Genomic DNA, 24,621 nt, shown 5'->3' on the forward strand with positions numbered 1-24,621 from the left:
ATTTGCCTTAATTATTTTGCAAATTTATCATTGTTATGGTGACGATGTCAGGGGTTTTCGTAATTTTTTTTTAGAAATATAGTACAGTATTAACAACTACGTTAAGAACTGTTATTTTATTCACACAGAGAAAAGAAATACAAAATGCTAAAATTTGGCGTTTGTCTTTTTATATACTATATAGGTTTGTTATTATATGTGTGTTGTAACATGTATAAAAATGTTAAATATATTCAACAATATTTGGTAATTATATATATTAAAAAACTTTTATGTAGGTACGCGACTTGAAACTTCGTGAAAGGTTTTCAGTCTATAAAGGCCTATTCTATGATTTTTTTAAAATTATTAATTCTTATGCAAACAATTAATAAAATTGGAAGTTTCTTACATTGTCAGTATATGCATAGCATTACAGTTATTCCAAACAATTCTCTACCAGTGTTTACCTAAGGTTTGCATGTTATGTTGGTTCTTCTACTAATACACGTATATTACAAGAGGTTTGTAATAGATTAAATGAGGTAAGTAAGAATTCGTTTTTATAAACGTTGTGTATGAAATTATAAATTTTGAGACGTATAATAACAAAAAGAAGTGCGTTCCGAAGACATATGTCGGTAGTGTTACCCACTGAAACATTATTCCCACTTCAACTCTCTGTAAAAATAAAAGTATGGGGTTGAATGCGTCAAAAGGGGTATATAAATAAAATTTGAGGCTTCTTCCTTATTTCATACGCTGGTGTCCCCCCACTTATAATTGCAAACAAAAATTTTTCCTCGATGTTGTAATTTACTCTGCGTATTCACAAAATTTTTTGGCAGTAAATATGTATTTAATTTTTAAAAATGAAAGCATTCATGTTTCGAAAAAAAAATTAAAGCGATGTGGGGAAAAATGTTTACAGATACTCCAGTAAAATTTTCAGTTTGATTGTTTTGATAGTTTCGGAGCTGTTGCGAGTTTAGTTTGGAGGATTTTTCGGCCGCGCGAGGCAATTTTGGTTCTTTTTCGTTTTCTTCCAGCGTAGGAAGCAGGGAACAAAAGCCGATACCCGGCTTCACCTCGCATCCTCTGCTGGCCTTCCCTTGTCCTCTCCAGATGTATTACTGTATATTAGCTCCATGAGCGCGACCTTGACAGAGCCTCCTCTCTTGTCATCCCTCTACACCCCATTCTTCCCCCTCCCCACCCGCAGGCTGCGGCCAGCCGGCCCGAGCTCCGCCGGACTACCTGGTTCCGACAAGCGCCGCCCTCAGCGCCACGTCGCGGGGACATTCTTCCCGGCGGCGAGAGTTTTATACGCAGCACTAGAACTGTCACTCCAGAGGGCGTGTTTTGAGTCGGATCGTATCAAAAACAAAAGGATATGAAAATATGTACATAACTCAATAGTGTTCTGCCAATTATGTTTTCATTTTCATTTAAAGTTATTCTTTAAATCGCTCCTGAAGTAGTCCAGCAGTGATCAATGGAAATTTTCAATATTTAACTGTAATTTTGACGATGAAATTTTTTTCTTCTTACTTTTATAGGTGCAGAAACCTATTCGTACACTCGTTTCTTGAACTATACTTAAGTTTAACATAATTATGTGTTATCTAAATAATTCTGGCTTGGAATAAAAATAAATGCATTTAAAATGACATAACTCAGTAAAAAAAAGTTTATTAAAAATATCCTAGGTATATTATGTCTTAAAAAGAAGCATCAAAAATAAATATGTACAGTTAAATTAGTTTTGTCGTAATATTTTCCATGCACCAATCGCCTTAAGAGCCATTGCTCTAGTCTATACAAGTTTTGTTCCATAGTTATGTCTATAACATGTACTTTTAGGACAGTGAAAAAGGTTTTAAATTATGAAACGTTCCATACACAGTATTGTAAATGCTACAAGGGAATTGCATTTTAATTTTATATTCCAACATAACATTGTAAATTCATCGCTTAGAGTCCCAAAAAGGCACACTATTGACGCAAAGACTGCAGGCTTGTTTGGTGCTTGGCATGTAAAGGTGAAGTTGTGTATGATGTGTGAGCTAGTATCACCCTTAGCAACCAGTGCTTTTAGAGCTCGTGCACCCAGTCAAGCGATAGCACTTGAGGGTTACATCCCTCTCCCGTCATAATAAATACATAACTTGCTATTGCTTTGATGTATTGCTACTGCCATATTTGTTTTATAACTTTTTTTATAATTCATCTAATCTCTTGTAAACAGTATGTTTGGATAGAATAGAAATTGTGTGGAGGTTAACCTAAAACCTAGGACTAACCACTGATTTTGAAGAACCGGGTGAAAAGTAGAACCGACACATCAGTACTGCTTACTGCTTACACACATGGGTTTTTGTGTTTCAGCAGACTCACCAGTTGGTTCTGGGCAATACTTCCCACTACCCAGTAAACAACAGTCTGATGATTGGCGACTATGTCACCCCCGGGAGTTCTGTGTTAACGGTGCCCAGCTATCGGCAGTGAAGGGAAGCTTGCGCACAGCATAGACTGACCCTGCAGCTTCCTATCTGGCACGCACAAGTGAACAGGCTCGTGAGCGGTGCTGTGTAGGCAACACAAGAAATGAGTTTATGCATCTGTCGTAGCATGTGGGAGCGGACTTGTGTTGTGTTAACCACATCCTAGCTTGATAATCAAGCAATATGGGTAAATAAAGACTGAGTAGTTTACTAGAGGTATTGTTTGTGTTACTTGCCAGAGCACAAGTATTTGTAATTGTTTCATGCAAGTCAATCTTCTGCCTGGATGACTTTGTTAGTGTACTGCTAGAAGTGTACAAATCTTTCTTGGGTGCTGTTCTAGCACATATGAAGTCCGATACTATCCAATTGACACTTAAATATTTTGTTTACAACGCATACAATCGACTCACGAAGATGAGATTGCTTACTAGTAGTTTCAGAAATTGTATGCATGTTTTTTTGTGTATGTATGTGTGTGTTGTGTGTGCTGTTGGGTTAAATATTAAATGGTCCAGCACCTGATGTGTGATTATACGTAATGTGTGTGTATTTTGTAAACCACTATTAAATAATTTTAATGTATTTTGTAGACTTAGCTACTCACTGAATGTCAGTCTTCCTATTTGTTCAAGAAATCAATTATAGAATGAGGTACTCTTTGAATAATGTTTGAACCAGGCTCAGTTTTTTTCTTGTAACTGATTTAAGCTTTGGGTGTTGCTTTTAAAAGAACTTTAATGTCTTCATTTTTATTGGAAGTGGAATAATCCAAGACAGTGAAAATCTTTCCAGTTCTGTAGTATATATCTTTTGATCATTGAGTACTTCTCAAACTTACAAGAATAACTTTTGGGTAGGCAAGAGGTGGCTGGATAGTCTTTTCGGTCTATTGGTGCAGTGTCATTTGAAACTATCATATTTTGTAGGTCTCAAATCGATTGTAAATCTCTGTGCAAAAAAAGTAGACAACAGTGAGAGTAAGTTTGTATCGCAAGATTGTAGTATTTCTAAAGGAACAATCAGCTGAAATGTATTTAATTAGTACATCTGTGAGTGGAAACCAACATATTAAAACCTTACATTCACCATGCTGAGCTAGTGCAAAAAAAAATGAGTGCGTGTAACTCAGTACATATAATATAAGTGAAACTTCTTTGGCAATTCAAACCTTAACTCATAAGTGCTCTCCTTATATCTCTCTGGCATAAGAAACGTTTCAAAACAATGTTTCACAAAAACTTTGCATTAAAGTTTGGCCTTGAAATTGTAATTGAAATTTTACTCTCATTGAGCCTAAAAAAGTTTCACTTCAACAAGTGTAGAAAAAATAGGCATAAATTACAACAGGATGTTCTTTCCTTTCATTTCTAGTTTTGTGTGGGGACTGAGCTTTTATGTATGAACTTCTTTAAATATGTAAAGTATTGGGAATGAGGTAAGGAATTTTGATGAAACACTGAATTAAATATCAGGTAATAAATAAATAGCCCCCAATACAATATCCTCAAAACATCTTCATTACTAGGTTTGTATGATATCATTACAAAATTGGTTGCATTTTCTTCATAGTCCATAACGATCATAAATTAAAACTACGCCTATAGGAAAATAAAATTAACATTCCATGCATGGGATTTGTTTAAATGTTTTTTAAACAAGCATGTTCTTATTTGGACTTAACATATTTACATGCTCGTGTGCTCATAATTATAATACACTCCGTTGTTTTGCTCTCTGCCCAAATACTTCTGTAATAAAATTCAGCAAGTCGAGTGGAGACAGGCGTAGGTGGGTCCATACTGCCGTGACCCGCCTATCCCTGCAGCATGCCATGGTTTAACCTGAGACGCACGCCACCACGTGGAGCCCGCTCAAGGCATCGAGGCCTGACCGTTCACAAACTATTCTCCGTCCTTTTCGCGTCAGAAACATTTCACAACAAAGTTTTGGGAAAAAGTTGCATTAAATTTAGGCCTTGAAATTTAATTCCCATCACAACCAAAGAAGTTTCACTGAAAAATTTTTCATTTTGAGCTGTATGTTAGGTTTTACTGCATTGATAGCTTTTATCTCATTTGTGGCTCTCCTTCAAATATTGCTTATAACACAAATACAGGTGAGAGTATCATCTTTTAGAAGTCAAATTTATTAATACATTTTTAGTAAAAGCATGTAGATATTTATATCCATGAAATAATGAAAGGACCTTTTGTCTTGCAAAAATTTTTTGAGGCTGGCATAAACAGGTGGGTCAAGAAGGGCATATGAAGGGAAACCTGTGATATTGGAGAAGGGGTCAAGAGTGATGAAAAAACTTAGGTGGCCAGCGCTGCAGTAATGAAAGTGAGAAGATAAAAACACTGTTAACATGTGATATATTTTATTTTTCAAATGCTAGTTGTCTGAAACTAAGGTAAAGATATTATCTCTCTCTCTCTCTCTCTCTCTCTCTCTCTCCCCCCCCTTCCTTCCCCTCACAATTGCCACTCGAGTGGTACGGTAATAATCTTCTGCCATCTCGTCACCATAATTTGGGCTATAGCATTCATTAATTTGTACCCTTTAATTCCATTTAGTATACCACAAAGCCTGACAATGTACCATACATATAGATAAATGCAGTAGTTATTATGTGTTCATATCTCTCTGTTCAAGAAAAAAATAATATTACTAAAAATTTGTGGATATTTGTGAATAAATATGAGAACGTGTGAATAAAATAATTTACAAGGAAACTAGTGAATGATTTGCGAATCATGAACACTTGAAAACATTTAACTTTCATTAAAGAACATTTTAAACTGTCCAATAGTGTTTAGTAATTTTTCGCAATTTCGTAAGTCACAATTTTTTTGGGTTTCTAAATATCATCATCATGAAAATTAGAGTATTTAATGATTACAATAAAAATTTGGTTAATGAGTTAATCTAATTAAATGAAATAAAAATATAAGTTAGAAATCAACTTCATTCTCCTTTAAGAATCAGATTTCAAGCATAAATTTTTAAAATTTTTATTTTAATTTTAAAATTTGCAGTGTCTACCACCATGTTGTCCGCAGGTACAGGTTGTACCTGTGGTGGGGTGGTCGTGGGTGTTTCTTTTGCGGGGGTAGCTGGGGGCAAACTTAGTTATCAGCAGCTTACCCGATAATGTAATATGACTAGACGGAAAAATATCATAATTCTGGCTTGTCACATATTTTGGCTTGTAACATTAATACAGCATTAATTAAAATATTTTTACTGCGCAACATTAAAATTTATTTAAAATGGTTAAATTGCAACAGAGCCTACATATTAGAAAGAAAACTTGCCCAAGCTATCATAATTTTTGACATGAAACTTATTTGCTGAGGGCGCTGCAATTTTTGAGCGTTACAAAAATTCTGATCACATGAGGGGAATATTTAGGTTGGGGGTGGGGGAACCGGGCGAGGAGGGGATATTTAGGTACGAGGTCGTGGAACGGGTAGAGGAGGAGAGTGCATCAGTGGCGACGCTACTCCAACGCATGCACTAGTGGTTGAATGGGGATATGGCAATGGAGGGGGGTAGGTACGTTGCGTAGCATGCTGTATTCTAGCTACCCTCTTTTATCGCATAGTCGTCGCACGTGCATAATTGTTGCACCTATATTTTAGGGCGTCAATATTTGGATTAAAAAACCTCTCGCGTAATCGTTGCATTATGTTTTTGGTCCTGCTATTAGATTCGGAGCGCTTTGTGTGGGTATTTTTTCCGTTCAAAATGATGTGTTTTAAAGTATAAATCTAATATATATTCGGACATTACCATTTACTTACTTATTTAATTAACGGAAATACAAAGTTGTCTGATGTGTACATTTTCTTTTAAAGACGTTTTTAAACTTTATAACCTTGATCTGTTTGTTTGCGTGTCCACGGTGTACCACTTACAACAATGTAGCCAGCGCTAGTTGGCATCATTCATGTTTGGTTATGTTGCTTCCCGTATAGAGCGCGCACACATAGTCGAATATCAATATCTCGCCAATTGCATGCTCTCTGTCAAGTGCCGAGTTAACTGCATTTGATGGCCCGCACTCTTTCGTGGTGTGTACTACGACGATAGTTAAGTGTTCGTTCAGGCTCACATTCGGATCACAGAGTTTGTTTTTCTATTAAAGTTAATGAAAGGTTTTTGTTGCATTACTTATTAAAATAAATTGTTTGGCGTGCTCTTTTATACTTCACTTTTTAAATAAATGTACTTTCCATGAATGGGTTTTGTTTTTATGAACTTTACCGAACAAAAAAAAATTTTTTTCTTGCATAAATGTTGCACCCCTACTTTTCAAACTTGATTTTAGTATAAAATGTGCGACGATTCTGCGATAAAACACTGTAGTTTTTACAGCCGGAAGGGGAGACGTCTTAATAAGTATCATTCATTTTTATATGAATAGGGTGTGTGAAAATTAAAAAAAAAAAAGATGCATAGACATAAGAGGTTAGCTTTATAAGTAATTTATTTTTAGTATGTGAACACTTGACATGTCAGAAAGACTTTTAGACTTTTGGGATAGACTGTATAAGTGTAATTTATGTTCTTTCATTTTATTCAGCTGGGATCATGATTTAACAGCATGCCTAAATATAAAAATGTAGAAGCAGATAAGAGGTATTATCAAGGAAACGTTGGAATAAACCGCCAAAAGATGTACCGAAAAGTACCATTGAACAGATGCGAGAGTAAAAGGTGCAGAAAAGGGGCTTTTATCATTTGAGATCATATCCGCATCCTTACTGTTCTCAATTATTATTTATTGTTCAATAAACAATACTAATAATTTATCTCTATCTATACTTAATAAGCAAGAAGTTTCACTTCCATTGAGCATGGTCTCCATGCACGTTTTTTTATTTTATTATTGAACTTAAGAGTAAAAAAACCTAGGTTACACACTACCCACGATGAGGTGAATTATTTTTTGGCTGATATTCAGTAAACATTTAGACATTGACACCTTGTTATCATCTTAAGACTTACTTATCATGTATAAATATGTATTTGATTAATTTTATAAGAATATCAAGCTACTGAAGTCAAATTGTCTTAAGAACCCTGCCAAAAATGTCTCGCCTCACCTTGAACAGTGTGTAGTAAACGTGTGGCAAGTTTTTTCTTCTCCAGTCCCTGCAGCTTGTGTGGCCTGTTTTTTATTTTCCTCAGTGGGGTGTTAGTTGATTTTTTTTTGCTAGATAGGCAGAAGAAATAATTGTCGCAACTGTCAACAGATAAACAACATCATGGCGAGCATCCGGTCTGTGCCGACAGTTCTCATTATAATTAACTGTGTGAGTTGTTTACTCCCCTACCACAGTTAGGAGGCACTGTGAATGCTATTGCCTGAACTATGATGTTGAATCCAGCTTTTAAAGTATTTAGCTTTAAGAAATATTCTTTGGATCTCTGAAGCTTTTTTTTTTCCTACGAAGACAAACTTGAAGAAAATTAGTTTTCAATTTGACTTAGACTTTCAGAAGATTCGCACACCCCTACAGTTAACATTTTACTTAAATATTTTAAAGACTTAAATTGTGAGGGGAACATGACTGATAGCTCAGAACTGCAAGTTATTACACTATTAGGCACCAAAATGCAACTAAAACCATTAAATTAATCACCATTTTTAATCACAATTCGACTGACTTTCCGAAGCTTTGCACACTACTTATTTAATACATTATTAATACTTTGTTTTTCGGTTTGATTACTACTAATAATGTTCCTACCAATAAGGTTCCTAATAACAGTGATTTTTCCTACAGTAATGACACAGTGGGTCCTCATTGAAGATGTTTATAGTTTTTGAAAGATTGATAGTTATTCTATTTTCCCTTACTTATTTTTGGTGGTCATTAGGTATGTATTTATAAGGCAAGCCATAGTTTTTCCATAAAATGAAAATATTTAATTGGGTTTAAAAAAATTAGCTAGACCTCTAGTAAAAGCATAAAATGAATATTATTGACAAAAAAGATGATTAGTCCAGCTCTAAATGAAAGGTTTTATAGATTCTTTATATAATCACACTAGTGGCACTAGATACGTGGAATCAGATGTTCAGTATGGTAGATGCTAAATGCTAAATTTGTCAAAATGTCTAAAGTTATATGTCAATAAAATGTTTTGTGTATGTTACTAAACAAACTAGTGCTCTGTGAAAAAAAAGTCCTACAAAACAATTAGAAGATTTTCTAATGTATGACAAAAGGAATAAAAATGCAAAAAGTAAACCATTAAAATTTTTGTGGTGAATCAAATGAAAAGGGTCAGAGAAATGTGCATGCATATGTACTTGCTTTGCATAAGCATGAAGCTGCATGCAAGTATGTGTCTGCATTGGTTACAAGATACTTTTCCATGTCTGGGAACATGATGCTTTGAAAAGAAGTATTTTTTAAACTGGAAATTTTTTACACCTTAATTATTGGATCAAAAGCAGTTTGAACAAATTATACACAAAGTGTAAGTTATTTTCCACTGCTATTATGTTAATTCAGTGTCAAAAGAGGTATGGAAACTGACATATGGTGATTTCTTTTAAGGTCATGATTCTGGATTTGACTTTCAGAATTAGTAATAAAATGTGGTTTATGTTACTCAGTGTTCGTGATGTTAACATTCAATTTTTTTGTTTGTGATTGCAAGATTTGAAACTTGATGAAATATTAAATGGCTATAAGCTTTCAAAAAAAATTGCTAGAATTTTTTACCCTGAGAAAGTAAGTAGTAGCAGTTCAGTTTTTTATAGTGTGTATTTCAATTTTAAACGTATCATGTAATTATAAGTGCTCAAGCAGACACAATTTGCTCAAAATGTAAATGTTATAGTGTCATTTTTTGATGGTATTTAAACTCGGGTAGAATTGTTTGGCTTTTATTTTTGTAGGGAAAATGTGGCTAGTTGAAATTAAATCATACATTTTTCCACTGCACAATAAATTTGTTTGGTTGGGTTGTTTAGAAAATATTAACATACCCTGTTATGAAGTGAAACAGATTATAAATTTGGTAGGTTCACTTAAAAAATTACAAATCTGTTCAACATGTCCTTTGCTATCAAATTATGCATTTTTAGATTTAGATTTAGTGTTCCTGGTAATGAGTAATTTGAAACTTTAGGTATTATTTACTTTGTACTTATTTACTTCTAAATTTCAGCCATAAGATGTTGCTGGTTACTTTTAATACTTAAAACCTCTTTAACCTCAAGTAGCCCTACCCCACCATACTGTTTTAATGTAGTGATAGTAAACAAAGTTAATGTCTTGATTGTATCACCTTTCATTTTACTAAGGTTGGATCAATTCCAATTGTAAAAACTCTTCTCATCTGAAAAAATTTCATTATTTTACTACACATTAACAATCTAAGCCATTGTTTACCAACCTTTCTTGAATTATGGCACCTAAGGATCAATGCTGAAATCACACAATACATATATTTAAATTCCTATTTTCAAACATGATTATTTTTATATTTTTGCTACTGGGTTTAAAATTTTTAGTAACTTTAAAATTAAAATAAACCATTTATATTCTACTGTAGGGTGCTACTACCCTCAGCCCGTGTTTCCCTTTACTGCCTGTACTTAAAAGTTTATTAATGTTTGAATTTTTTTTTGTTTTTATACATCACCATTTTTGTTTACCAAAATCTTGCGGCACAACTACAGAGGCTTTATGGCGCACAGCACAGTGTTGGGGAAACCCTGTTCTAAGCTATATAACATGCAATTTATGTAAACTTACTGTTAAGTAAACTCATGATCGGTATACTGATGTCTTTCAATATCTTTAATAATTGTGTGCAGATGTCTTTATGTTATCTGTCTCATGTAGTGGCATAACAGGCAGACCTAGATGCCTCCCCTCCTAATCTGTGACCAGTTTGTAATGACTAGGACTCCTCTGCTCCTCCCTTCAAAAACTTACCATCAAACCATCCCTTCCACTCCAGCCTGCAGTCTCCAAAACTTTACTATAGTTTTCCATAAATAGAAGAAATCTAATAAGAAGAAAATATTGTGTCGCCCGGTACTAGTCTAGTTAATTTTGTTCATAGCCTGGTTTTCTGTTCTGCAGATAAGTTTGTCCATTTTTTCAAAGCACTTATTTTACTGGGGCTAAAAACATAAAAATAGACCAAATAGAGCAGTGTGCTGTGGCATGCTGGGATCAGTGGCATCTTTGCATGTTTGGATGGCAATAAATTTTTTGTTGTTTTAACTTCTCGTGGTTTATTGTGCTGGAGATTTGCATATAATGAACATACGCCTCAAAAAGTGAACCAATGGCCAAGTATTAATGTTTTAAGAGTTTGTTTTGCTTTGCTTAGCTTTGCTTTGTTAGTTTTACTGTTATCCGTTGCCATTAAGAACCATGATATGTGAGTGCTCTGCGTGCTATCAAAAAAAATATGCCAAAGGTATTTCATTGCAACCATTAAACCAGTTTATCTTTGCTCGTATGCATTTTTTTCTCCTAAGAATATTAGTTACACATTTAAAATCTACAGCATTACACGGGCCATTTTCTTTGCAGTATATTTCTGATTCAACCAAGTATTTTGTGCCTTACTCCCATAATGTAAGAATGTGTACATACAATATAGAACAGCAAGCGAATGAATGTTGTTCTTGGTAAAAAATTTCACGTAATTATGTTATATATTGATATTCAATTATTACTTTTGAATATGAAAGCTTATTAAAGCATTTGGTGCCATTGCTTGGAGTGCTAACCAATTTCAGTGTGAGGGGGTTCTGGATTTTAATTCCGGCAAAGGCATTTAGGGTGTCTAATTGTATAATCAGCTTTAGTTTATCTTGTAATCATCTTTTCTCTCAGTTAGCCTGCTGGCATGAAAGTAGTGAGTTAAAAGTTATATAAAAATAATTAAAAATTATAAAACATTGGCTGTAAGAACAATAACACTCTATTAATAACTATAAGAAAGGGAACAAAAGTATTGTTTAATATTTAGACACATATTTATGAAAACATAACCTTCTGAAGATTTCTGTCTCTGCAAATAGAAGTTTCAACATTCAACATCTCTTTAGAAGGAGCAAATACTATACAATACTTTAAATAATAATAATAAAAAAAAAACACACACACACGATAACATACTGTTTTGAAAAATGGCTGCTATAATTGTGTTGTGAAATAAGTTTCATTTTTTTTCAGCAATTGTATGGTGAAAATTATTATTAAAATGCATCTGGTATTCCTATTTACTAGAGGCAGAACTTTTTAAAGCGAGATTTCTCCATTATCTATGTTATTGAACCTGAAATACTAAGTCATGGAAAATAAGTAAAACCCTGCCTCGTGTCACAATTGAAAATAGTAGCTCATAAGAGAGGATCTTTGAACGAGTACTTGCTAGGTTTAATTTTTTTCACTGAATTGTCATGCCACTGTGAACCAAAGCATTTAATCACAATGAATGTCTTTCCATTGTTCTAGAAATTAGTTATTGTCAGCTGTGAACTCATAATACTGCTTACATAGTTCTGTAATCAAACTCATCAAAGTTTACCTCAATTTTTAAAATTTTTTTATTGAGGACTTTGCTATAATACTATTGACATTTGCTTCATGTCCAGTCATAAGTACTTGAAGTGAGAGAACTACTATTGGGAAATATTATGTTATTGAACAATAAAAAAAAATTGTTTGCTCTTTCTTTGTAGAAGCTTCGTCATCACTATATTTAACGCTTCTTTAAACTCATCTGTTGTTGATGTGTTCTCAGCAACACAGCTTTAAGTGCAGCTGACCATCCCAGTTGATGTTAATGGTTTATCAAAAGTGTGTGTATCAAAATAACTATATTTTGCATCCTCTGTTTCACTGTCACTTCTTACAAAAATGCATTCTGATTGAATAAAAAAAAATTCTGTTTAATATATAGCTTAATAGTACAGTAAATAAATGTAGAGAGAAATTAACACAATTTTAATTCACATTAGCAAACTTGTACCTATAATTAAGTTCATACTCTAAAACCTGTGCAAGATGACATAACAACATGCCTTGTTTGCCATCTGTTTAGCCCTTACAAGCACATTCTTATGCCAAGCCATAAAAATATAGCAAGCACGATCAGTATTTGGCCCCAACATTTTCAGGGATACTTTCAAAACCAATTAATTTCAGTTCTGGATAAAATGCAACAGCAGTTAGTTAACATATGATGGTAAACAAGTTGTACAAGCAGTTTTTATAACTGAAGGACACCAAGTACCTCATGAGCAGAAGCCTGGACAAGTCTGCTGATGACATGCCTGGTGCATGATATATTTTCTTTTGTGGATTTTTTTTTTCGGTTTTCACCAAATGTAATTTGCAATTGCAACATGATTTTAAAAATATGCTGGTATGTTATTTTATAAATAAAAACTTCAGGAATTCATATTGATGAGAGCGCTCATGTCATTACTACCCCTACAATCTTACGGAACAGGCATGGGAATGTGGGGTTTCGGGTGGGGAACATCTGTAATTCCTGGTTACAAAGACATTGGACTTTCTAAAAAACTTTGCAATGCTAATGTTTTTTTCTGAAACCAACAGAATTTTTATTTTATATTTGTTTAAGTTTTGCAGAACTTATTTCTAGATCAGTGAAGGCCTTTCTTGTAATTTTTTTTAATCAATATATTTAATATTTCAGTATTTATTGTATGTAATTTAATGTGGCATTTATTTATATTATTTTTATTCTGTCAGCAGCCTTTATCATAACTTTATATTTACGCGTGGGTGTGTTGGAGTGCAGAACTACTTTCTTGCACGTGGACTAGTGCGCGCGACAGTTTGGGCGGAGTGTTTTGTGGGGACTCGGAAAACCAGTTGCGGTACGATGTGCCTCGGGCGGTGCACTGTATGCTCCGTGGGCCTGCCGTGGCTATGAGGGTTTGTGGACTGTGTTTCACAAGTAAGGTAACGGGATGTGTGGATTGCGTGTAACTGTTGGGGCGATTTGGAGTGTCGAATTTATGTACCCGGCAAGAGAAAAAGTGTGCAAGTCATCTCGTGCGAATGGACTGTGCGCACTCGTGTAACTTTGGCGTGCGTCGATGTGGAGCATGGTAATCAAGTGACGTGCACTGTGGAGGCTTCTTCCAGACCCACAATTAGGCAAGTAAGTGTCGTCGGCCCGTGCCCTTACCAGAAGCTTTAAGGTACAGCTGCACAGCAAGAAGCAGTTTAAATTTTGGAAACAGGTGTGCCGGTTTAGCGGCAACTTTGTATCTGGTTGAAAGATTGCACCTGTAATGTGAAAATTAATTCACTTGTGTTACCCACCTTAGATGTGCATTGAAAACAATTTTAGTTTTGTTTTACAAGGCCTTGAACTTTTGAATTTTATGCTGTGTAACAGCCGAGTTAAAGCACTTCGCCCCACGACTGCAAACATTTTAATATTGCCAAAATAACCAGGGTTAAAGACTTTAAATTTACTATATTTTTTGTTAGGGTTAGGCAGTATGTTTGTATGTTACGTTAATGTAAAGATATTTTATGAGGCTGCTTATTAGATTTTTAATATTTTTATGTAGAGTGTTTAAATGGTAATAGTTGGGTCTAAATGTAAACGTAATAATTTAATGGCAAAAAAAATAGAGAGGTTTCAACTTTTTGCTGACATACTGGTGTTTTGTAGTATTCGTAAAGTAATGTATTTATTTAATGCGCATCTCATAAAATTTTTGCAATTAAATTTGTAGTTAACTTTTTGGAGAATTTTCTTTGGTGCGGTGCTGAAAACTCTGTTCCTTTAATTTTTGAAACTCTGTTCCTTTAATTTTTGAAACTCTGCTTGCTATTTTAAATTTATGCCTTTTGAGAATATTTGTCTGTACCCTGTTCTGGTGGGTAAACACGTCAAGCAAAGGCACGACTTTAAGTATAAACATAATTTTTTTGAATGTCGAGCAAAACAGACGCAAACTTCAGGAAGGTTGCGGAAAATTGTGGTCACTCGCCCTTAGCTAGGTGAGTGACTACACATTCATATGCTTGTTTTGCGCAAAATAAGTTTCTTAAGAAAATTTAACTTTCTGGTATGGTATTATATACTACAGCCCTACCAATTCTAGTCTAGAACATGATACCGTATATCTATTACCTATGACATCTTATTCTTTACTACAATCCCACTTGGTGTTATATATTTTTCTACGCCACTTTATATCATTTGTTTATTAATATGCAACTTTGATTTAAACATCCTGGGTATAGTAAAGTTTACTATATACTATAGCCTACCTATTCTAGTATAGAACACGATACCGAAGATATATTACCCACGGTATAGTCTGTATTACAATGCCACTTGGTTTAATATATTTTGTGATACCATTTTAATAAAACTTCTTTATTAATATTTGATTATAATTTCAACGACCCAGGTATCATAAATTATAATACAGCCCTACCTATTCTAGTAAAGAACACACAACCTAAGATTATTATTTTGCATATCATAATATAATTTCCTCACGAAACAAACATTTAAAACTTTACCCGTCCAAAACACACTATTCCCCCGCTTGTACCATAAGAAAGTACATGTCTAAATTACTACAGCACTGTGGATAAATTTATAAATATCGCTACTACATCGTGATACAACTTATAAAACTTTTTTTTAATTTAGCCGAACTACCTCACCAAACCTTTTGCTATGTTGCTATTCCTTCAATGAGGACAAAATTAACCTAACCTCGGAAAGTGATACTTTTTTTTATATTACGTAGTAAATTAAATTTTATGATTCAAAACAAACAAAAGAAAACAAATAATTTACCTAACATCTCAAATAAAACACGCACAAGGGACCTATTATCCAACACAGCAAATGAAATTCATGTAAAACACTAATACAAATCTTTAAAATATTTAAATATCACTTGCCTTTAATGACTTTATGACAATTATTTACTTCAATATTACTCTTGTATATATTTAATTTATGCCAAGTATTTGCTATTTCACCATTAAATTCATTCAGTATCGTGAAACACGAACAGACACTTTCCTCATCACTACTACAATCACAACCACATATTCATTCTGTACACTACTATACCATTAAATTTATTCAATATAAAGAAACATGACTTTTTATTTCTCTCATGACTATTACAAACAGTACCATACATATCCAATAAATTTCTTACTATCTACTAAATACTCTTTGTATACTTAATCACTTATGTACTATTAAACTATTCAGTTCCACTTATTACATCACTCCTATTCATACCACAACTGCTATTTTTACTCCAAAACTCACACTATAATTCATATTTATTTTCTCAGTGATATTCAGTCTTTCATTGTTACCAATATTCCCTACTATATTTTCCTTCATTTCTGCATTGGCCAAGTTCCATAATGCCATACTTTTCTTATTTCTTTCCACGTAATAAAAATCATTTGTAATGTACATTATCATGTTGTGAACTTGACCCAACCCTAAAAAATGTCATGCCCAGAAGAAACCAACTAATTAATGATGCAAGGATTTTTATTTTATTTTTTATGCCAACTTTTCAGTTGAAGGTGAGCTGTCAACTTGAGTAAGTGCACTGTGAAATTCAAGTGGTATTCCTTGTTTTAAAACTGACTACTATGCTTTGCTTTTGTAAAAATTATTCTGTTTTCATGATTGAGGTGAAGCATGCTGGGAGGCACTCACTCCCAATGTGCTTCAAACCTACACGTAGAGTTGTCAACAACAGGGAACTGTTAAACATTGTTCATTTACTAAGGTGCAAATGAGGAAGTTATTTGGTGACTTATGTTTTGTTACCCATCATAAAAAATCAAGGAAATTCAATGGTAATAAGTAACAATTTTATTCTGATCTTTGGTATACTCAACATTTTTTAAACCCATGATTGCCACAGTACATACAATCAAGACTGAATGATTTATGTAAGAAACGTGAGCAATTGCATCTGTGCAAAATACAAAATGTTTGCACATGCAATGTATTTAAGCAAACTATCAAATTTATACATTGTGATAGGCAGTAATTACTGACCTTCAAATGGTAGCGCTAAACGTGAGGTCAAGGGAAGGCACTCTTACACAACACGAAAAAATTACAAGATTATACAGTAATAAAAAAATTATGTTTCAATTAGGAGCAGTAAGAAAATGGGCTATACAGTGCTGCTCTGCACCCAGGGATTATTTAGTTCTGGCGAGAATCACTCGCTGAATTACAAATTCAACTTGCAACTAAAGTGCAATCTTTCAAAGGCCTGTAGGCCTAAACAATTTTACGTGATGATAAACCCTGTGCAAGGATAGTGGATAGTTATGGCACCACTTCAAAGTAGGTTTCGCAGCCAAACACAATATTAAACCAAAATATTGTTTAGACTGTGATGGCTTTAATAACAATTCAAATGAACAGACATTAAAACTCACTTTACATTTAAGGACGTGACCACCTCACACCATCACAGAAGAAAACTAAAGTTGCATGTAGCCATGATTCACTTCTAACCACTTGCCGGGAATTGGGCGAAATACTAACGTCAGAAGATCATTGCCAAATGCCAGAATGAAGCATACACAATATCCCTATTTATACCTAATCCAGGCCCCGTGCACATGTGCTAACAGGATGCAAGAGGGGTGGTAAGGGAAGGAAAAAGAGGAGGAAGCAAGGTAAAATCAGTGGAAGTGGGGATTTGTGAAGAAGGGGAAAAAACACAAAGATAAGGCATCGCGACCGTTTCCCACTAAGGTTGAACAGTTCGGAGGCAGATACCACATAAAACAGCCATCTATGATTTTTGGCAGTGATGTTAGTAAACTTGTATTCATGAAAATCTAACTGAAATAGCTAGTTATTTGCCCTGTATTTTTATTCTGTTCTGTAATTTTTAAGTTTTAATGATTTAGACAATGTGTATGTATAAGTAGTACAGTGCATCATTGTGTGAAATTGTTTAAACATAATATCCTTTGGTTATGTATGCAAAGTGAAAAAACGAGGCCTTTAGCATGACTAAGGTCGGTATTCCAAGACACAAAAATAATTGTTTAGGTGTTGTTCGCTACACCGGTATCTTAACCGTATTCCTAGTGCACGATAGGACACTGCCAGTTTCTTACTTTTAGGAAACGGATTTCGGTGTCCTATCCGTGACCTATCTGTTGCCGAAATCCCGCTTATGTGCAGAGCTCACATTTTTGTTGGTTTTTTCCAGATGGCGGACCTGTGTCATTAACTTGTACACATTCAATTTTTTGAATATCTCGGGAAGTACCAAATGTATTGGAGTGCCAAATAAAACTTTATGGTAACGAAACTATCCTGAAGCATTTAATACGCTTTAATAGTCATAACAAGAAATAATCGAAACTTATAAAGTACTTGAGTAAATTAAAATAACACAATTTAATTCATGCGACACTACTGCTATCTCTAGGATTTCGCCATAAAAATTGTATCGATGGATGCGAAACGTCTGCTAGAATGTGTTGGAACCAGTTTCTAGCCTTGCGCAGGGCACTGTATATTTAAAACTGTTGACTTTCTGTTACCTTACTGTGATTTGTGTTGGATACCTGGAATAAAACTCGCAAGTTAGGTTACGGTTGTGTCCCAATAAAGCAGTGCTTATTCGCTATCTTACCTGAACATCTTGGAATAATGCCCTAAATGCTAAAAGATGACTTGGAACACACTTAATTGAGCGTGGAAAGTATAATAGATTGACTCAAGATACTAAAGGAGACATATATAAATTATTAATTCAAGACAAAAATAGTATTTGAAAGCTATTTACTATGCTTCTCACACTCCATTATAACTGCCAGTTTGTACATACTCATGTATGGTAGACTGCATTCAGGCTTACAAGTGATGTGCACATTTTGTTTTGCATTTTACACCATTTTAAATAAACGTCAGTAATAAGCAAAGTCATGTTAGTGTTCCTCACTGAAAAACTAAGCATCTAAAGTTCATATATATATGCAAAATAAAAATAAAATTTTAAAAATAGTTTTAGGCCAGCGGACTATAGTGCTTTGGTAGTTTGTGACATAGCAGTAGCATGCCTGCCATCAGTGTTCATATTTCAATTTCTGTTGCACCATAAACATTTTTTTTTTACGTATGGCTTTTCAAACTTATGCTCTGTTGTGAATAAGTAGCACATTCCTTATAATATTAATCTGTGTAGCTGAGTGTTTTTATATTCATTTCTACTGTTTAAACTTAAAAATACTAAACAAATATTTGTAAGCAGACCAAACCTGAACAACTGCTGAATCACAAAATAAGATTTTTAAACATTTTTGTTCTTGTTAGTGCCTTACGGCAAGCAATATTCCCATGGTCCATGCTGAAACAACAGTGATGGCTTGGCCAACAGTGCAATAAATAACAGCACACATTCCCAGCCAAGTAAGTCATTTTTAATTTTTATGGCAGCATTTAAATTGAATTTTTCTTTTTTCAGTCATACAGTAACTTATAATTTTAAAACTACACTTTGTACAGAAATAAAATTTTGCATGGTTGTTTTAGTTTGGACAAAATGAAAACACATAAAGCATGTGTTATTTTTATGTGGTGAAGTAAAAATAAGTTTTAGAAAAAATCAGTAACACTGTTGTGGTTCAAAGAAGTATTTTAGGTAAATTTATGAGTGACAATTATAAATATTGGAAGAAATAAATGGGATTTAACTAGAGGTGGTCAAATTGACAAAGTCATAATATAAAATTTCATTAATTTTATGTACATTTGATTTTTCTGCTTCAGTCATGTAAAAAACTAGATTATTTTTAAAATGCTTCATTTGGCGCTTTGCGTTTGTCAAATTATTCAGTCTGTAATGTTCACAAATGAATTCAAAGTACCTGCTGCATGAATACACACAGATAGATTTTATTTGCCTTTGTTTTAGAAATATAAAAAAAAGGTGCATTTAAAATAATTATATGATCATCTAATTTATTTTCTTTTTTTTAATTTGTTCATGCTTATAAGTGTTCAATATTGCTAGTTTGTTTTATCAGTCCATTTTGCCGTCGCCATTCTTCTCCATTAACACTTTTCAAAACATCCATGGCTCACTTTTGCATTGGCACTACAGGAATATTTTTACTAATTGTTTTCTCTCATTCAATGCTTAGTAGAACTAGCTGCTGAGACATTTTATTTCTGGCTAAGCAGAAGACTAAATGAGGTAAGAATCAATGGGAAGGGATCAGCAATGAAATGAAAATTGAGCATCTAAAAAATTTAAACAATTTTGTGTTGTGGTGTTAGTATTGGGCTAGGGTAATGCTAAATGCTACTCACATCCCAGCCATGTTAAACGTACTTTTTTTTAAATATATATTTTGTTTTAAATGAGAAATATATTTGAAAACATTTTTGAAATAATTAGTTAGATCACTCCTGTTATCCTTGTGACTGGTTTCCAGTAAGGTTAAATATTCATTGGAATTCCACCATTAGTTACTAAAGTTTATTTAAAATTTTTGAGTTGTTATTTATTAGCAAATCTTGTTCCTCCAGTGTTTTTTCCTGATATTAAGTATTATACTATGGCCTCTCAGAACATACCACTGGTTTGTTAGTGGTGGAAGTACACTTTGTATCACTTCAGAATTGGGATTGATCCAACCTTATTTTATTATTTTCTCTTGAACCCACACCTTTGCCAAGTGCAGGATGAATTATGATTATTAAAACTGTTGGTGGTTGTATTGCTACTCAGGAGAAGTAGTTAAAAGTAGTTAATGTTATTAACTTGATTTTTCTAAGCATATGGTGTTTAGTTTTATGTAATTTGTGAAATTAAATTAAAAATATAGTTTCTGTTTCTTATAAATGCATTGTGACTATTTTATGTTTTTCTTTTATGTATTATTCACTGTGGGTTACTGTGTTAGTTTCAATATGATTGATTTAATAATGAAGTCAAAGCAAAAATTTAAAATTTTTAATGTTTTCTATTTTATTTGAATTGTATTTAGTAGTGTGATAGTGAGTGTAATTTATTTAATTTTAATTTTAAGTGTTTGTATTAACCTCTGCCATGACAACTACGTAAGCTAGTAGTCGAAGACTAGACATTTTGTGTTTCAGATTATAAGTACTCTCAACACACATGTCCTTATTACACATGATTGTGATGGGATAATTTACAAATATGTGCAGTGAAGGACTGTCTAAAAATGATTTTTTTTAGGCATTTTGTTTTGTTATTTATTGTATTCAGTAATGTATTTGGTAGTAACCAGAATGTTTGCATTACAATTACAACATAGGTTGAAAAATAGGATAATACATAGAGTTAGTATGGGGAACAATAATTTCTAATGCAGTGTTTGTGTTGCTTTACTTGAAAAAAGCTGTCCTTTTTGTAAGCAGCAATTATGGTTTTTCAAATTCAGAATTTGTTATAATATTTACACTTGTACAGATACTAAGTAATTGAGAAAGGTCTTGTGTTCCTAACACATCAGTTAATGCTTTAGTTTCAAAAAACATTTGTCATGAGATCATGAGAATTTGGTGTGGTGTGTTAGTGTTATTAAATTCATCATCTTGATGTGCTGTGGTCTTTGTTGCAAATAATGTTTTATCTCTTTATTTTAATAAATCATGTAGTATGTTCAAAACATATACTGTGAAATAAGTTGTTCAAATCACAGTTTCTGTCATAAGCTAAAATATTTTGAATTGTATTGATTATTTTATAAAATTTAGAAAGTAATGAAGTGTTTAAAACTTTTATATTTATGTTTTTGTATCTTTTAGATGTTCAGTTGCATTGTTTTTATTTATTTTATAAAAAAAATTGAATGTCTCAGTACTCTGATCCTTTCTCTCAGTTTTGTAAGATTTTCTAATTTTTGATATTATTATTCACATAAGTTTACTAATCACATTTTACAATATTTTATAGTAAGTTTTTTGACTTGCTTATGTTTTATGGTTCCTATAATCAAACCATTTTATTTTGTCTTTTACACAATGTTTCAAGTGATGCTGATTCACGTGGTTGTTTCCTTCCAACTAGAATGAAATAACAGATTTGTAGTCATGAAATGTCTATTTTTTTTAAAGTTTTCGAGAAGCTCTTTTAAATATAATTGCTTCTTATGATCAACAATAAAAATGCAGTTATTTTACATCATTATTCTTGATAACTTATTGATAGCTAGATATTGTAGTTTCAATTGTTTTCTACCATTTGCTTCGAGGATTACAGCTGCAAGCATTTTTTCTGTTCTGACACTTGGAAGTCATTCAACTGTGTTGTTTTAAAATATTTCCTAATTTACCTTTTGTATGCATAAACACAGCACCAACAGAACTCTAATGCACTTAATGCAAGAGCAAATAATGTATGATATTACATTTTTTTAAAGTATAACTTCTTAACTTCCTAACCTTACATTGTCCCTGATTATTTCAAAGCAGATGATGCTTCACCGTATTAAGTACGCTGTTCATATAAGAATTTGTGGCATGCATTGTTGCTGGCTTCCAGGAAAAAAGAAGCTGTTGCCTTGCCCATTAGTCCATCGCATTTGTTATTGGCAGCTCATGAACAAGTCATTTATATTAAATGACTTTTGCCTGTTTTTTAATAAACAATTTCTTTATGATGTGATAAGTATATTTTTATGTGTATTTTTATTCCAGTGATTTGGTGATCATTAAGAACAAACTTAAGTTGAAATACCAGACAGATAATTTGTAGTAAGGATTATATGGCTTGTGATTACACCTCCAGTTAATTCTAGTAAGATAAGGGAAATATGCATTCAGCTGAAACATTATTTTATTTTATTTCTCAAAAAAAAAAAAATTTTGCTTAACATTTTATTTCAGCAACATGTAAATAAAATGATATTTCTTTCTGTGGTACATAAGCATGGACAGAACATTGCTCTTTGGTACACATTGACTTATCTACACGTATTTTTATTTATTAATGAGTTGGCTGCAAGAGTTTCATTGGTGTTTATACTTGCTTATAAAAAAAAAATTTTTACATTATGTTTTAGATCTTGTCCTCATTTTAGTAGTACTTGAAGAAGTATGCATTACAATTTAATAGCAAGAGAATGAACTACTTACTGAGCATATATTATATGATGTTGATCATTGTATTTGTTATGGCTGCCCTGTGTTGCCTATGTATATCAAACTTCATGCTAACTACAGACTTTTCTAGCAGCATTTATCTTCACTGTCAACATGGAACTAAAAGCTCATTTTAAAAATGTTACATTGTACATCCCCCTCCCCCTACTCAAAATTTTATCTTGTTGGCTTGGTATGAAAATAAAATCATTAGCACCTTTCCCATGTTAAGAGTACCTTACTAAAAATTGTTCTATGGTTTTAGATGTGTTTTGAAAAAAGAAAAGAAAATTTACTTCAAAAATTGATAGCAAACTGATAAGTTAGTACTAGACGAATGTATGAATGAACATAACAATAATTTATTTAAGCTAGTGCCTAATTATAAAAAGTGTTTAGATCAAGTTTAATTATGACATGCACTGATTACAGTAATATTACATTTTATTTTGGAATCCAGAATATTGAGTTAAGTAATGCTACTCAATAATCCAGGGTTTACATCAGACATTGCCCTGAACATCCAGTGATGGATTAGCAAAAATAATAAAATGGACCCATTAATTACGTATACATAAACCAAAAAAAAATTGTATTTTGTAAAGTTAATTACATTTAATCAAAAATTACGAGTGTTAGTTAAGTTTTTGCACAAGGAAATATTAGTTTTTTTCAATTCAATTTTTTTTTTTTTTTCGTGAAATTCTGAATGCATTCATATATGATTGCTGACTTTTCTATGATGTGTTTTGTAACATATGGCTGAAAGAACAAATTTTAAACTTTTTAACTCTGTAGAATATTTATACAGAATGTCCCAGAATTTAACATCAATTCGAGAACAGTTAAGAGGTTAGTTAATGACTGTTCTGAATTAAAAATAATTAGGTTTTGAGTAGATGTTTTTTTTTCTTCAAAAGTTGTATAGTTACCACTTAGCATAGAACTATTTAATGTGACTACAAATTTCCGTATTATACTGATATTATTATTTTATGATACCCTACTATTGATAACAATACAAAATAGAATCTAACCTGCTATACTTTAGGAAAAAATAATTTCTTTGCATGACAATGTAAACAGAGGTTATCACATTGTCCAACTAGTTGTCACTCAGTCATCGTAACAACTGGTTACATCATCGGCAGCTCAGAATACGATATGAAGTGAATTGTGAGATGAAAAATTTGCGCTTGCTGGTCATGGCCAAGCCGTTTGTTTTCAAACCTTTTATTTTTGGTACTTTTTTTGGTTAGTTCAACAATAAAAAATACAACTAATGTTTCCTGAGTTTCTGGAGTGACATTTTATACAGTCATAGTTTGTCCTGATTGGCTGCAGAAATGCTCAAAGACATACTTGCGGGCTTTTCTAAATAACACAATTCTTAGACACTGATGAAAAACCAATTAACAACTCTATGACATACATTTTGAACTAGATATGGTTTATTTCTAAAACAGTAATTTAATTCATTCTTCACCATTGCGAGAATCATTCATAAAACCTCCAAATAATGTTAATTAATAATCTGTTGGCAAAATTCATAACCAAGCAACAAATAGAAGCGAGATTTAGTGTTAATTTGCAGGATTAGCCTGTAAACCAAACTAGTACCACAAAAATGAAATAACCAGCATGTCATGTGATTCTGAGCCTCAACACTTAATCCTTAAATAAACAGAGTCAAGTTTGTTTGCTCAAAATAGGCACATGACATTTTTATGAAAGGTGGTTTAACAATTTTGGTCACGATTATACCAATTTATTTGTGATATTTCCTACAAAAATGCTGTTTTCATCATTCAAAAGTTTCATTGTTTACCATTTCTACAAAAATCGAATTTGTTTTATAATAAATGAGCTTGTGTGTTTTATATCTATGACATTAGATAATATGCATGTTATTGTTTTGGAAAGTATAAACCATTCATCTTTCCACTACAAT

General features: G+C 32.8%; 1 protein-coding gene across 5 annotated transcripts in view; it reads left to right on the forward strand.

Annotated features, from left to right (window-relative positions):
• Positions 1–24,621, forward strand: part of LOC134529537 (histone-arginine methyltransferase CARMER) — a 202,268-nt gene that overhangs the window by 142,749 nt on the left and 34,898 nt on the right. For 2 of the 5 annotated variants that reach the window (XM_063363734.1, XM_063363736.1), the window contains exon 12: positions 2,371–22,961. The exons of 1 other annotated variant lie outside the window; for it this stretch is intronic. In XM_063363734.1, coding sequence (XP_063219804.1) covers positions 2,371–2,487 — 117 coding nt within the window. In that variant the 3' untranslated portion in view covers positions 2,488–22,961. Of the gene's footprint in view, positions 1–2,367; positions 22,962–24,621 lie in introns of those variants that run through there. 2 more of the 5 variants (XM_063363733.1, XM_063363735.1) reach the window with 1 other exon arrangement.

The sequence above is a fragment of the Bacillus rossius genome, chromosome 2 (genome assembly GCF_032445375.1).
Source record: "Bacillus rossius redtenbacheri isolate Brsri chromosome 2, Brsri_v3, whole genome shotgun sequence".
NCBI classification, from domain to species: Eukaryota; Metazoa; Arthropoda; class Insecta; order Phasmatodea; family Bacillidae; genus Bacillus; species Bacillus rossius.